Source organism: Microtus oregoni, unplaced genomic scaffold, assembly GCF_018167655.1.
Source record: "Microtus oregoni isolate MIOR12 unplaced genomic scaffold, Mior012 000102F_ref0000329, whole genome shotgun sequence".
NCBI classification, from domain to species: Eukaryota; Metazoa; Chordata; class Mammalia; order Rodentia; family Cricetidae; genus Microtus; species Microtus oregoni.
The window spans coordinates 3,796,670-3,812,545 of record NW_024544716.1 but is presented as its reverse complement, the minus strand read 5'-3'; the positions used below and the strand labels follow the sequence as shown (position 1 = coordinate 3,812,545).

Below are 15,876 nucleotides of genomic sequence, written 5' to 3'. Positions count from 1 at the left end.
TTTTTGTTTTTACAAGCCTTGACTGTCTTGGAACTCTCTGTAGACCAGGCTGGTCTCAAACTTAAGAAATCTGCCTACTTCTGCTTCCTGATGGGATGAAAGGTGTTCCCCACACCCCAGTTGTTGGGTTGTTGTCTTTTTTAAAGGTGTCAGCTACAGCAACGAAAAGCTAACACAGTAAAAATGACTTTAACATATTTTATTTAACCTAATATAGCCCAACTATTTTAACAGTTAATATATAAAACTTGAGATACTGTACATTTTTAAAATTAAATCTTAGCAACTGTCTCTCGTTTTCAGTAGTTATGTGACTACGGCTGTCATGTGGTACTTGGGATCCTGATCCTGGTCCCCGTGCTGTGATTTCTACAACTACTTGTCAAAGCAGTGTTGAGATTTGGTCCTCGAAAAGTAAAAGACAGGACCAAGGCACCCTACAGAGCACAGGACAAGAGGTTATAGCTACCAAGGAGATATTTGGTTTTAGTCACTTCTAGCTGGGAAGGCCTGGGATTCTAGGGCAAAAATTGTGCTGTAGTTAGGTGAAGCATCCCTGGCCTCTTTAATGAAACTCATGTCAAATGATTATTTGGTGACAGACCACAAAAGGATCAAAGTATGAGCCCAAACTTGTAACCACTGGCCTTCAGCGGAGTTCTAATTAGAGCAAGGGAGCTAGCACCCACACATCAGCACTGAAAGCATCTCTGTGCTGATGCCAAAGGTTTAACAAGGGAGAGGACCCAGAGCCTTTAAATGATGCCTGTGAAACGTAGTGACTACGAGCAGGTGATAGCTTGGCGAGTCAACAGAGCCCACTAATGAGCCCCAAGCAGCTCTTGGGGAGCTTTCAATGATTTAAGCACACGTTTCTAAATTAATAAACTCAAGACAAGAACGGACATGTGCTGTTAATGAAACTTAGAAACGAGTGTTTTTAACAAAAAAATTTATTACCAAAATACAATATTTAAGTCAATACATGACAAACCCCTGAAAAGCAAAATAAATTATTCTAATTTTGCACAGTACTTCTGAAGGTCAAGAGATGCCTGGCGGCTTGCTGCACTGTTCTGCACAGGTGGCCTGTTCTACCACAAACAACTCTAGAGGTTTGGCTTTAAGGCTTGCAGCTTGATGTGCAACATAAAATGACCAAGTGCCAATCATCCAGTTTTAATGACACATTTGTCTGAATCATTTGTTGCTTTTTTACACGGTATTCTAGAAGTTTCTCTACTTTGGCTACAGAAGCAAAGCATAGTGTTACACAATACTTATTTCTTTAAAAAAATACACATCTTTACGCCCATGAATGTCAAACTCAAGTTTCTATTAAATATATTTATAGACTATTATTTTGAGCACCTTGCTGTACAATTAAAAAAAAAAGATTAACTGTTTGTGAAACTGGGAAACAGAGATGCCTGCTCGTCTCTGTCTAGCCAAGTATGCTGGGGAGGTGTGATGTAAACATGATGCTCATATTTGGTTTGTGAGGACAAAAACAGAATAGGTACAAAGCCACCAATGGTTCCCTAAAACAGGACTGAAAGGTCCAGGGCGAAAGCTTCAGGTGGTATCGCTGCTCCATGTGGTCTAGTCACAGATACATTGAATAAGCATGTGGCTGACAGGCCAGTGGGGGCAGCTGCCAGATTCCTATGGTCACAGCAAGGGGTAAGATGAGACAGTCCTAAAATAATATGATCACAACCATCACCCCTGCATCTCCTGTTTACTTAGTCTGTAAGTGTCTTTAAAGCAATATTCCCCATTCAGTCGCAGAACCACAGCTGTTCAAGGCAGAAGACAGACACAGGGTTCCCAGGCCAAAGAGCACAGAAATAGCCAGCACACTTCTGTGGCCAGTGACTCTGTGTCCCCCATTGATGACAACCGCACATGCAAGCTTCTGTTATTATGAAACTTGCTTCTTGGTAGACTGGCTAAGACTGGCAGCAGCAGGTTAGTACTGTGTGCAGTATACCAGGTACTCTGTCCCTTGTCCAGGCCAGAGAGCTCATAGCAATAGATGACAGTGTGGAGGCTTTGGCTTTGAGCCTTTGGGATAATTTCCCCCATGGGATAGGGGAAATGCTAAACTCATGCTCACAATTGTGTGACGACTGGGATGTGCCATTTGAAGAGCCACACTGCTGGGATGGCGGAATGTTTGGGGTGATTACTATTTTTTAAGCAATTGTAGAAAATTAAAGCCACAGGAAACTCACTGAAGGCTAATACTATTTAGACTAACAGCACAATGGAAAATTGATCTGTTAGGGTGTGCAACAGCAATGGGTGATAAAAATGGAAACATGGAAATTATTTGCATTTGGCATTACATATAAATATGAAATTTAAATATAAATGTATAAATTTAATTGCGAAAATATGAGAACACTTATTTAAATCCAGAGTGAATCTAGGGGAATCTAATTAGTATCACCAAATCCATTTTCTTATTAAAATCCATGTATTGGAAATGAATTAACTTTCACAAATAAATTAAGCTTACCTCAGCCAAGTGGTATGTGGTAATTCCAGCACTCGGGAAGCCGAGGCAAGTGGATCTCTGAGTTCTGGTCTACATAGTGAATTCCAAATCAGCCAAGGTTACACAGAAAGACCCTATTTTTAAAAAAAAAGAAAAAAAAAAGAAAAAAGAGGCTATCTAAAATCAAATCAGAGTGGTAACGTTTTAGCCAATTTTCTCTAGTGTCTTCAAAATGAGTGGGGGAAAAAGATAAAACAAATCAGAAAGTGTTTCCAATACCAGGCCTCATGCAACAGCTCCCAGTGCCAGATGAAAACTAGGAACTCATTTCCTGGACACTTGAACTTTAGGAACAAAAGCTGTAAATCTTGTCAACTCTTTTCTTTCGGGAGCTGCCCCTCGACTCTGGGTATGTAAACAACACCTACATTACAGCAACGCAGAATCTCCTTTAATGGAACAGGACCTAAGAGACTGGAACTACAAACACTGCAACACCCTGTTTGCCTCACCCTGAAATTATGACACAAAACATGAGGCCACGTCTGCATGATGGAGACTTTAGCACTAATGGACTCTGAGTTTTCAGTATGTCTTGCATGCTAACAAATGGACTCTTAGAAACACACGAGCCACTTGCCAGATGGGGTTTCTGATAAGACGTTGCTTTTGTTGGTTTTCTGTGGCTAGACTGTGAGCCACACCCCCAAGTCTCCAAAATTCTGTTTTTTAGAGTGTATCACTATGTACCACATGCATACCTGGTACCTGATGAGGGCCAGAGGGTACCAGATAACCTGGAACTAGAATTACAGATGGTTGTGAACTACCATATGGTTACAGAGAATCAAACCCGGATCCTGTAGAATAGCCAGTGCTCTTAACTGCTGAGCCAACTCTCTAGTCCTTTTTGAAATTATTACTTAACTTTTCAATTTAAATTTTGTTCAGGTTTTTTTTGAGACAGGGTCTCACTTTGAGGCCTTGGCTAGCCTGGAACTTGCTATGTAAACCAGGTTAGCCTCAAACTCAGATGTCCACCTGTGTCTTATTAAAATAGTCTGAAGTCATACTGTATTGTTCTCTGAAATTTAACTACACTAATAAACTTTAAGAAGAAAAAAGCTCAACAGCTGTACTAGTTTTGAGGCATCTGACTTTCAGCTCTTATTCTCCAAGTAATCTCCTTTCTGACCCTATGAGGCCAAGTACTGCTAGCCCAGGCTGGCCTCAAGCCTGCAATCAGAGCCTGTGCCACCACACCCAGCCTCCCCAAAGGTCATTATCCTGGAGCTCAAGTTATTTTTATGGTCGGGTGATTCAATACCATCTTTGTCCTCAGTTGCTGGAGGAGGCTCTCAGGTAACTGCTGCTGCTGGTGGAGGAGGAGTGGGCTCATTGTTCACACTGCACAGAACCTCTGCCAAGGCACCCATTTCTGTGAACATGAGATTTGGTTGAATCTTGTGGGGAGTCACTGTAAATTTGAAACAATAATTAGCTTCTCAAATGTGATCTGGAATCCCTCTTTTTTAAGGAGTAAAGGACCATACCCTACACTGAGTCTTTGATAAATTCTTACCAACAAGGAAAATGATTAATGAAGCTCATTCCACAGCCTGCTGCCCACTGGAGATAGAAACCACCTTCTCCCTGCTGCCCATTCCATAGTGCTCTGCCCAGTGGAGACAGTGGAGACCACCCTTTCCCTACCAGAGTTCCGGCCACTGTAGAGCTGGCCATTAGGCTCTGCAAGGCCTTCTCAACTCATCTGCTTGCAGATTCTGAACTATGGTAAGCTTTTAATAATAAACACTTGACACTAAGAAGGGGTGACAGAGGCTCACACAGGGTCATAGCTCTATATCCTCACATCACCTGCTCCCATGTCTAGTGAGCTGGAGACAGCACTGAGGTTAACCTGCAGTTCAGAGGGTCCCTCCCACATGCTCCCAGCTAGTTGGTGTTCAGGGCTGTGCTATGGTCCTTGTTCAGGATGATGCTGACAATCTCCCCCTCATGTTCTTTCATGTGATCCAGGAGGCTCTCCTTGCTGGTCGACTCGAAGCCACAGATGCAACAGCAGAAGAGCAGCACGCAGTACTCAGTGCCTGGTGTAGCCAGGTTGCAGCTCCTTCCTGAGATGTCAGAGCTACTGCCCGTGGGGCTCAGTTTCTGAAGCTCGCTGGCATCTATGACTTCGCTGGGCAGCTGGGTAGTCAGCTCTGAGGATGACACCAAGTCTTCTGGACTGCCTGTGGTAGGATCAGCTCTCTCTCCACTGCTGGGTTTCCCAGGGGATTTCCCCAGAACTCTTATAAAAACAGAACACAGCAAACTTTCAGTGGGATGTGCTACAGGCTAGGAGATGGACCCCTAGCTGTACTTTGTGGCTAGCAATCAAGTGAGGGATGGGATGGTGTACCTGCTGCTTTGTGAGATCGCATCGTTGATGGCCTTGTTAACTTGCTCGTAGTTGTAGTTCTGGTCACTTGCATGCTTCCACATGTGTGACTTCAGAGAAGGGGGGTGGCTGCACACGTACCCACACAAGGAACACCTAGAAGACAAGGGGCCAGAGAAATCACAACCATCTCATAGCACTATTGAAAATTCATGATGGTTTTAGGTGAGAGCTACCTTTTCTGGATAAATATGTCTCTTTCACAGCAAATGGGGATCACGGCAGAAAACCACAACTGAACACATTTATATCATAGTTTCTGCATCTATGGCCCAGGGAACATCACCAAAGAGAGGGAGAAAAGATTGTTAAGAGCCAGGAAGTCTGCTGTGAAACAGTCTCTCCTAGAAATAACTGTATAAACAATACTGGAACAAAGGCAATTATTAATGGTCTTGTTAATGTTGAAGGGGACTACTCCACAGGACCCCACGCCTAGACAAAGGACTACAGGCAACTAAAGACTGCTGAGAGAGGCTCCCAGGGATGATGGAGGATGTAAGAGAAGTGTGAGGGAGGATAGCTAGGAGAGACTGAAGGGAAGAAAGGGAGGAGGGAAAGTGATATCATACCATTTAAATAAAAAGCATAAATAAAAAATAAGTCTTTAAAAACTCACAATGGTTCTAACTGTAAGCCCCTATGTGTTCTCAGCTGAGCCACCACTCACAGAACTTAAATTTTCACTGGTTTTAAGGCACACATTGACTTTACAGGGGCACTAAAAAGGAGTGTAAACAATAAGAAAAAAATCAAGGGCAAGTGCCTTTACCCACTGAGCCATCTCACTGGTCCTGAACCCTACTTCTTACTACCAATCCTCCCATAAAATGTTTAATTTTCATATTCAGTTGAAGAAATGTTTTATTTGGAAACTCATCATGGGAAAGTGGTATGAATGTAATTCACAAAATGATAAACATGGCACGTAACCGCCGTTGAAGAAGAGTAACATCCCACCTGGAGGGAGTACTGTCTCCCAGACATCAAGCCTGTCCTCCCCCAAAGGAGACATCGATTTTCTGATGTTTTCATCATATCACTTGCTTTATTCCTTGTGTGACATCCATGCACTCCTCCATCCTACCTTCTGCACCACTGTGGCCTACTTCTTTGCCCTTCGCTATCTATCTCTGAGATTCATCCATACGACTGTGCGGAGCTTATTTAGTTTACAGGGTACCTGCTTCTACTCTGATTTTCTGTGGTTCTTAATTTCTTTGGGAGAAACTGCAGATATAAAACTTCTAAGGTAGATGTTAATCTGTACCCAGAGCTATAATCAGCCATTCTGAGTATTTTCTGACTAAAATTATGTATTTCAATGGAGTGTAACATTTTACCCCAGGGAAATTATTCTACCAACACTGTTGAGCTGCTTTTGTTGTTATATAACATGCCATAACAGACACCTAAACAATTCATTAAAAAAAAATCAAACAAACATAATATTTATTTATTTATTAGTTATGTATACAATATTCTGACTGTGTGTATGTCTGCAGGCCAGAAGAGGGCACCAGACCTCATTACAGATGGTTGTGAGCCACCATGTGGTTGCCGGGAATTGAACTCAGTACCTTTGGAAGAGCAGGCAATGCTCTTAACCACTGAGCCATCTCTCCAGCCCTCACCTACCATTCTTACAAGGCATCTATTTCCACCTGCAATTCATGAGAAGAAAAAAGGAGAAAACTGTACCTCTACACCTAAGACACAGGACCTCTGTGTGGGCCATCTTCTTGGCATCCCTCATCTTTCCTGGAACGTGGAGCATAGCACTTAAAAGACTTTTTTTCTTTTTTTTGCAATTTACTTATTTTTATTTTATATGTATGGATATTTTGCCTGCGCGTATGTGTGTGCACCAAGTGTGTATCTGCCTGTGGAGGTCAGACGAGATCCTCACACTTCCTGGAACTGGAGATATAGACAGTTCTGTGGTGATGGGAATCAAACTTGTCCTCTGTGAGAACAGTCAGTGCTCTTAACCACTGAGCTCTCTTTCCAGCCCTGGGCAGAGCACTTGGAAAGCACTTTCAGCATTTATAGTGTCAGGAATGATGACATAACCACTTTTTTGATTAAAAGGTATGTAGGGAGCAAATCACATTATTTTAGATATAAACATACAAATTACTTTTGGAGGTCTGTGAAGAACAAACATATGGAAAGAGTTTGGGGGAGCTGGGCATGGTGGCTCATGTCTTTAATCCCAGCATTCAGGAGGCAGAGGCAGGCGGATCTCTAATGAGCTCGAGGCCAGTCTGGTCTACAGAGCTAGTTCCAGGACAGCTGGAGCTACACAGAAAAAAAAAAAAAATCTGTCTCAGAAAACAAAACAAATAAAACAAAAGAACAATGATAACAAAGATTTTTCGAATAAAACTTTATGCAAAATCTTATAAGCAGAAACGCTCCTTGGTGACTCACAGAGAGCACTTTATTTGCTCAGCTGTACCTGAAGAATCAAAAGCGTCCTCTGCTTTCTCAATCTCTGTATAAAGTACTCCACCCTCTCTACTGAGCAGACACATCTGTAAACTCTTCTGATCTGGCTCATTACTATACTTTACTATGAAGACAGTGAAGGCTGTTCTGTTCCATAATGAAGCCAGGATTCCAGGAACCCTTTCCTAACTACAACAAGTGGCTATTAAGACAGGAGTTCTGGGTGAAGATGATAGGGACAAACTGAAGAGGTTGAACAAGAAACAATGCCCACTTGATTAGAGGAGGACCTTAGCTTCAGGAAGGAGACCTGAATTCTATCCACACATTCTTCTAAGAATGTGTTTGTTACCTTAGCAGAATCTTTGCATTTTCCATAGCTTTAAAGGAAGGAGGAGGAGGAAGAGAAGGGAAAGGGAGGGAGGAGGGAGAGGGGGAGGAGTAGAAGAAGCAGAAGCAAAAGCAGAAGAAGCAGAAGAGGAGGAGGAGATGGAGGAGGAGTGGCAAGATGGCTCAGTGTGCTGGCTGAACCCCTGGGACCCACATAAAGTTGGAGGGAAAAAGTCAATTTCACAAAATTGTCCTGATATTCACATGCACACTGACACATGTTCCCACACACAAACTTCTCACTCACACATTCATAATCAATTTTAAATTGAGAATAAATCACAGTTATGGTTTATTTTTACATTTATTTATTTGAGAGAGAGACAGAGAGGGGGAGAGAGAAGTGAGGGGGAGAGAGAAGTGAGGAAGAGGATTAAGAGGGAGAGAGAGGGAAAAAGGGAGGGAAGGAGGGAGGGTGGGAGAATGTAAATATGCAAGCATGTATGTGTGTGCTATGGCACAGGTGTAAAGAACATCTTGTGGGAGCTGGTTCTTTCCTCCCACATGTGGGTTCTGGGGTCATCAGGATTTGCCCACTGTCATGTCTCTAGTATGAGCTGCCTCTGCTGACAGCATTGCTTTGGGTAGGAGTAGGAGCACAGAGGAGGGGCTCAAGGGTTCCAACATGGCCCAAGTTCTTGTAAGCTCTCTGCTTCCTGGTCCACTGAGGTATGAAGAGGCCAACTCCTGTTTCTGTCTTTGTGGTTGAAAGCTGCTCCTATCACCATGGATTCTACCATGCCATCATGCCACCAAATGAGAGCCAGATGGAACTTCTTCCCTAAGTTGGTTCTACCTGGTGTTTCATTTCAGCAAATAGGGAAGTAATGTCACATCACCACCCCGATGTAACTTTCATGGTCACATGCTCTGCTGAGTCAGATTGTGAAGCACTGACCCTATTTCAATCTGAACACAATCCCTAAGTTCCCAGAGAAGGGAGAAAGAATGTGCTTCTCTAATAGAGACTAATAGAGCACATCTACTCACCACAGAGGAGGGTGGCAACAGCCTACCTCCATCAGGGACAACATCCCTTGGGAGCACAGGATGGAAGTACCCAGGTAGCAGCAGCCTAGGCACATCTGCCCTGGCTTCAGTTGCCACCAATCTATTCTGTTCCTTTAGAGGAGCTGCCTGTTGCTGCTGGTGACAGAGCCACGAGCACTTCAACTACGCCTATCTGTCCAGGCAAAATCATCCCCATGACATGAGAAGACAAGCAAACATTCTAACAGTCAGCCGCTGACAACCTGTCAATAAGCCACTGTTGGCTTGTCGCCCTGGAATGACAGAACCAACCACTTTCTAAAATGCCCCGCCCATAACTGCACAAAACATTTTTTCTTGATACAAGAAAACAATGTTGTCATCAAAGAACGCCAAAGAAGAGACTTAGTGCTTCTCATGTCTTGGCTAAAAAAACAGGCCAGAATTGTCCTGCAGGCTTTTCATCACTGCCTCATCATTAGTAAGGCAGTTAACACAGTTCCAGAACCTCAGAGAAGGCAGGTGCTGGTTGGAATAACTACTTCCCTGGTCTGGGCCCTTCCCTGGTTAGGCTCCAAAGTCTGGGGTAACAAAACAGCTGCTGTGAGAGGGCCAGATGAAGACAGGAGAAGCTGAATGTCTTATGAAATATTAGGGCCACTGAGTATGTTTTTAATACACTAAACATTTCAATAGAAATATTGCAACCAAGTTTATATTATCACACAAAATTCATTTTCTATGCATTTGTTGTTGTTTTTTAGGTAAAAAACCTGCATAGCTCTGGTTGTTCTGGAACTGATTATATAGACCAGACTTGTTTTGAACTCACAGAGATTGGCCTATCTCTGCCTTCTGAGTGCTGGGATTAAAGGAACGCACCACCATGCTAGTCTCACTTTCTTTTTGTTGGATTTATTTATTTTGTTTTATGTGCATGGATGCACCAGTGCATGCTTGGTGTCCACAGAAGTCAGAAGAGGGCCTATGACTCCCTAACAGCTGTGAATCACCATGTATGTGCTGGGGGTGAACCCAGGTCCTTGCATGAGTGGCCAATGCTCTTAACTGCTGATCCAACTCCCCAGCCCTCATTTTCTATGCTTTAAGAAATAACACCTGGCAAGGCAGTGGTGGTGCATGCCTTTAATCCCAGCACTTGGAAGGCAGAGGCAAGCAGATCTCTGTGAGTTCTAGGATAGCCAAGGAAAGCTATACAGGGAGACCCTGTCTTGGGAAATCAAAGAAAGAAAAAGAAAAGACCTAGAAAAATGGTGATTCAAGTTATGCGATAAGCCTGAGAACCTTTAAAGGTTCCCATCACCGTGGAAAAAAGTTCCTTCTGCTTGTCCCTTCAAACTACCATCACCCACACCACTGTTCAGATTAAATTATCAGGTAAATGGTGTTCTTTAAAACTAACCCACATCTCTAAAATGTGAGTTCTCCACTAGGCTAATAGCACTGATTTATGACTCAGCATCTATAGATGAAAGTACGCACAAGTCTAACTGTGGTGGTGGTGATGGAATGTGGCTTTCAAGTCATAGAAGACAGTGTGGTCGGCCCTCCACAACCACAGGTGGAAGACATTTGTATTAAATCTACACATGTTCTACCTGTTATCCCCTAAATAATACTCACTCAGCCAGCACTGACACTGTATTAGAAATAATCTATAGTTGATTGACACACACAGGAGCATGTGCATAGGCTATGTGGAAACACTGTGTCATTTGTTATAAGGGACATGATCTGTAGACTTGGGCACCTGTGGATGTGTTCCAGCTGAGGAGCAGCCAACACAGTACCAGCTATAAACTGGTTAGGAAGCCTTGGACAAAGGACCCCAGCTGTCTGCTCCTCCAGTCTTAACCCTTCCCTGCAGAGCCCCAGACCTGTCATGTGGAATGTGTCCTTTCCACATTTCTGACCCAGAGTCCCTGAGCACAAGGAAGTGTCTGCTGTCTCACACTAGTGATGTGGTGTGGCCTGGCATGCTGCCTCCAGGGCACAGCACAGGCAGGCAGGTCCACAGGAGCAAGGTTCAAGCTTTACTTCATGGACAGCTTGGAGAAAGGCACTTCATGTACCCCAGCCTGTTTGCCTGCCTACGACAGATGACAGGAAGATGATCCTAGATAAATGAGCACTCATTTAGTACATGGCATGGCCCAGGGTTCTCTAACACACCACTTATCACTGCTAACACTGCCCACAGCCACTCTGTTATTGCCACTGCAAGAAACCTAGGTTTTGTTTTCTTCCCATTGTTGTTCATAGGCTTAATTATTTATGTTAGTTATTATGCCATATTTTTACTTCTACAGCATTACTTCTTGGATTCGTGAGAAAAAGCAAAGCTACTTTCAGAGTTAAATACATAAAAGTCCCAGATACAAATGAAAAATCTGTCCATAAGAAAACTAGAAATTTCTGTACATCAAATAACAGGGAAGCCCCTGCACACGACAGGACATCAGCAGTGCACAAGTAAAGAACTTTCATGCAGAATAAAGATGAACTCCTGCATACCAGCGACTGTCCATGCTAAACACAGTGCCTCCACCTTAGGTCCAGAAACCCTATTCCTAAGTATTAACCAACCAGAAATGGGCTTGTTTCCTATGTGCACCCCAAACAAGTGAAGGAATATTCAAGATGGAATTTTTCATAACAAGGGAGAAAACCTAGTGGCAATCCAAATGTGTATCACTAATAGAATGAGTAAATAATTGTTTCTGGTAGCTCCAGGGATCAAACACAGGGTTTTGTGCACATAGGCAAGTAACCTGCCTCTGAGCTACACCTCCAGCTATGTATTATGGTCTTATAACAGAATGTAGTATAGAGATGTAATTTATTAGCATCCAAACACACAATAATGAGTAAAAAGGCATAAACATCTATGCACCATATGGTTCTGTTTCTATTAAGTTCAAAACACACAAAAGTAATTTATGATGCTACCAGTCAAGATGGTGCATGTGAGAAAGGGGTGACAGGAAGGCAAGAAGGGTGTGCTGTCAAAAGCTGAAGAATTTGTGATTATTTACAAGTGTGAATTTGGGATTTATGTAATTTCCAGGATGTATGATAGTTTTAATCAACAAGTCGATTTAAGACATTTAGAAGGGGAGGGGAAGGAAGGAGGGAGAGGGAGAGGAGAGAAAATGGATGGGGACAGAGAGATAAACCCTAACCAAAGGAGTTAGAGAGATGGACACAGTTAAACACATTGGCTGCTCTCCCACAAACCCTGAGTTCAATTCTCAACACTTAGGTAACAGCTCAAACCTTCTTTAATTTCGCCCCAGGGAATCTGACTAACTGTTCTGGCCCCACAGGCACTGAATACATGTGATGCACAGGCATACATGTAGGCAAAACACCTATACACATCACAAAAAAGGAAGAAAGAAAGGAAAGGAAGGAAGGGAAGAAAAGAAAGGAGAAAGGAAGGAAGTAAAGAAGGAAGGGGAACCTAACAATCAGACTTGACCTTGTAAGGTTACTGATTCGAGCAAACTAATGTTTATAGGAAAATCCAGCAATATTTTTGGACAGGATAATGTATAATTTAGCATGTATATTTGACCAGTTCTTTAAAAAGGCACAGAAATACTAACACACATTTATTTTTCAATAAAAATTATATAGCAAACCAGAGCCATTTTATAAATGAGCAAAACCGAGACATATCAGGAACTATGTGAGAGTGTTTACTGAGCATCTACTGTATGTTAGTCAGGGGCTCAGAATTTAGCCCAAACCCTGTTAAGTTGGAGGGGTCAGACTGAAGACCAGGATTAATGCTGGCTCAGGCAGAGCACTCACACATAACATGGTACTTGCCAGATCACACAGACAGGCTGGGATTGATTGGAACCACAACAGAGAAAATAAAAAAGCAAACAAGGAAGATGTTGCCACTGTAGAAAAGCTTTAACACCAGAGGCTGCTCAAATACATGAGGAGCTTCCTGCGCATTGTACAAAGACCAACTAATGTATAAAAAGGCATTCTTGCTCTATGAGAATTTACTACATTTTTCTTAAGAGAGAAAACAAAGTAATAATCAGAAATGTGCACAAGGTGGTGATGTGAGATTCCCCTCTGTATGCTGTGATATGTTTTATCACCATTGGTTAATAAAGAAGCTACTGTGGCCTACAGCAGGGCAGAATATAGTAAGGCAGGAAACTCAAGCCAAGATAGAGGAGAAAAAAGGCAGAGTCAGGGAGGTGCCATGTAGCTACTGAGGGAGAAAGACGCCGGAACCTTATTGGTAGGCCACAACCTCATGTTGATAAACAGATGAATAGAAATGGGTTAATTTAAAATGTAAGAGCTAGATAGAAATATGCCTGAGCCATCAGCCAAGCAATGTTGTAATTAATATAGTTTTTGTGGGATTATTTGGGTCTGTGTGGCTGGGAAATGAACGCTCAGTCTCCATTTACAAAATGAAGCCCAAATACTGACCATAAGTTGCCAGGCAATAAAAGGGAACCAGATTGGTTATGAAGTAATCAGAAAGGACTGCTATGGTCCTTGGGTAAAACTACACACCAAGAAGGTTGTACTTCCCAGCTCAGCAACTCATAGAACTATACCAATGGAAACAAAGTCCTGGCAGAGTATTCTGGTGTAGTAGGTCCTTCTGTATTTGTATTGCTTTCATTGGTTGAATAAAGAAGCTGCCTTGGCCTTTTGATAGGGCAGCCCTTAAGTGGGCGGAGTAGACAGAATGCTGGGAAGAAGGCAGTGTGGCAGATGCCATGATTCTCCTGCCTGAGAGGGACATAAGCTAGACTCTTCCCTGGTAAGCTATGACCCATGGTGCTACACAGACTACTAGATAAGGGTTAAAGCAAGATGTGAGAGTCAGCCAATAAGAGGCTAGAGATAATGGGCCAGGCAGCAATTTAATTAATACAATTTCTGTGTGGTTATTTCGGGGGGGGGGGGGGGTTAGCTAACCCGGTAGAAGGATGCAGCCCACAGCCTCTTCCTACAACAGTATTCGAGTACATAAACCCATGCAGCAGCACAGGGCATGCACTGAAACAAAGCATTGATGGTTCAAAAGACAGTGGCAAGGCCAGAAAGCAAGACTACGATAGCCGTGACTCTCCTCAAGATGCCAACAGCAGATAATTGTGAGCCTAATCTACTTAGGTGAAACCTTTGCTAAAGAGTAGAGCAGAAGTGGCTCAGACTCAGCATTTTGGAGTATCGATGTATGTATAATGAGATTCAAATCTAAGCGAACCCACCCATGTTTCATATATACCTTATATGCACATTGAGGGTACTTTTGTACAGTATTTTTTGAGTTCCCATTTTGGCTAAGATGTGTAGTATATGATTAATTCTTGTTCCATCATGCTGTTACTCAGTTGAATTGGAGGTCTTGCCCAGTCCTGTGGGTCAGAGCCTATAGCCTGTGTCTGAGACTGTAAGTTTACCACGAGCCCTGTGATGGTGGAGATGCCTTTTCTGTTAGGAACACAGCTCACAAACCTTGCAAAGCACCTGGGATATAACATTTGCAATATATTTCTCAAAAAGTGACTGTATGATCTAATTCTAGACCTGAGACAAATTCCTGCCCAAATCATGTGTATTTGGTTTACCTACTATTAGAGAATAAAGGCATTGAGGTTTAAAGGGAAAACTTTCTGATGTTAGGAAAGCCAGGCCTATCTCTACCAGGTTCTCTTAGGTGTTTCCCTGTGTGATCATGGGTAACCACATGTTCACCCCAAATACCACTCTTCACTTAGAATGTACAGCACTTGAGTGACTATCAGTAATGGATGGCCGTCATGTTTATGCCTGCAGGCCTGAGGATAACAACACACACACACACACACACACACACACACACACACTGCATGAGAGCACAAGCACACTACATTTTAAGACCACATTAAAAATTATTTAATGTGTATGGGTGTTTGTCTGTAGGTATGTCTATTCACCATGTGTGCGTGTTGCTCAAAGGGAGCTTTGGATTGCTCAGAATTGGAGTCACTGATGGTTGTGAGCTGCCCTATGGGTGCTGAGAACTGAACTTAGGTCCTCTGGAAGAACAGACGTGTTAACCACTGAGCCCAGTCCAAGAACCACATTGTATGAGATAACAGTGTGTCAGGTTTTCATTTGCTCTCAGTCTCTTAAGCTGGGTCACTGAATGTTGGACACAATGAATAACATGGCAGCAGTAAAGTGTTTTTGAATACACAACAATCAAATATTAATTCTAGCATGTAAGGACTTTGAGCTGTTTCTGGCGGCACTCGCCTGTGCTACACTATGCAGCTTCACCAGTCTTCTCTCTGAACACTCCATGTGCACACACTGTCCTGAGTAGACGAGGAAGTCACGAAGTGCCAATGGGTACTCCCTCATGCACCTCAGCTGAGACCCGAGACTATGGGATGTTCTGAATTGCAGGGCATTTTACTGTACCTGCAAAACTTTCTGCTAGACACACACAGTTTAGATACAGAAAACAAACTTAATTTTTCTTTTTGAGACATGGTTTCATATAGCATATGCTGGCTTCAAACTCCACGTGGAGCTGAGGATGACCTTGAACTTCTGATCCACTTGACTCTAACTTCCAAGAGCTGCCACTCTGTCCATGCCACCACACCCAGTTTATGCAACACTAAGGATGGATGACAGGACTTCATGCTTCCAAGGCAAGTACTCTACAAACTGAGCTACATTCCCAGTGCCAGCATATAATTATCAAATCCATTTATCTTTAGATTATGCTTCACCATAAAGATTTTTAAGAATTGTTGCTTGAAATACTGACTTGAATTAACATTAAGGAAAAAAAAAAAAAAGAAAAAAAGAAAAAGGAAGTCCTTCAATGAATTTTGGCTTTGGATCAAGACAATTTCTGAAAGCTCCTAAAATGGCCCCAAACATACTTCTGCTACTTTGTATTAGGTATTTATATGAGGTGATGTTCTCAGCTTTGACGATTATAAAAGCAAAATATTGTTCAACTCCAAAAAATGCTGAAGATGATCTATGTCCTTCAGTTTCCATTGCTCAA

The 15,876-nt window shown here is 42.6% G+C and overlaps 1 protein-coding gene across 2 annotated transcripts in view; it reads right to left on the bottom strand.

Annotated features, from left to right (window-relative positions):
* Positions 1–941: 941 nt before the first annotated feature.
* The window catches only part of Znf507 (zinc finger protein 507), a 30,619-nt gene continuing 15,684 nt past the window's right edge, over positions 942–15,876 (bottom strand). For both annotated transcript variants that reach the window (XM_041644895.1, XM_041644896.1), the window contains exons 6-7: positions 4,929–5,063; positions 942–4,817 (exon numbers count right to left, since the gene is read on the bottom strand). In XM_041644895.1, coding sequence (XP_041500829.1) covers positions 4,460–4,817; positions 4,929–5,063 — 493 coding nt within the window. In that variant the 3' untranslated portion in view covers positions 942–4,459. The remainder of the gene's footprint in view (positions 4,818–4,928; positions 5,064–15,876) is intronic.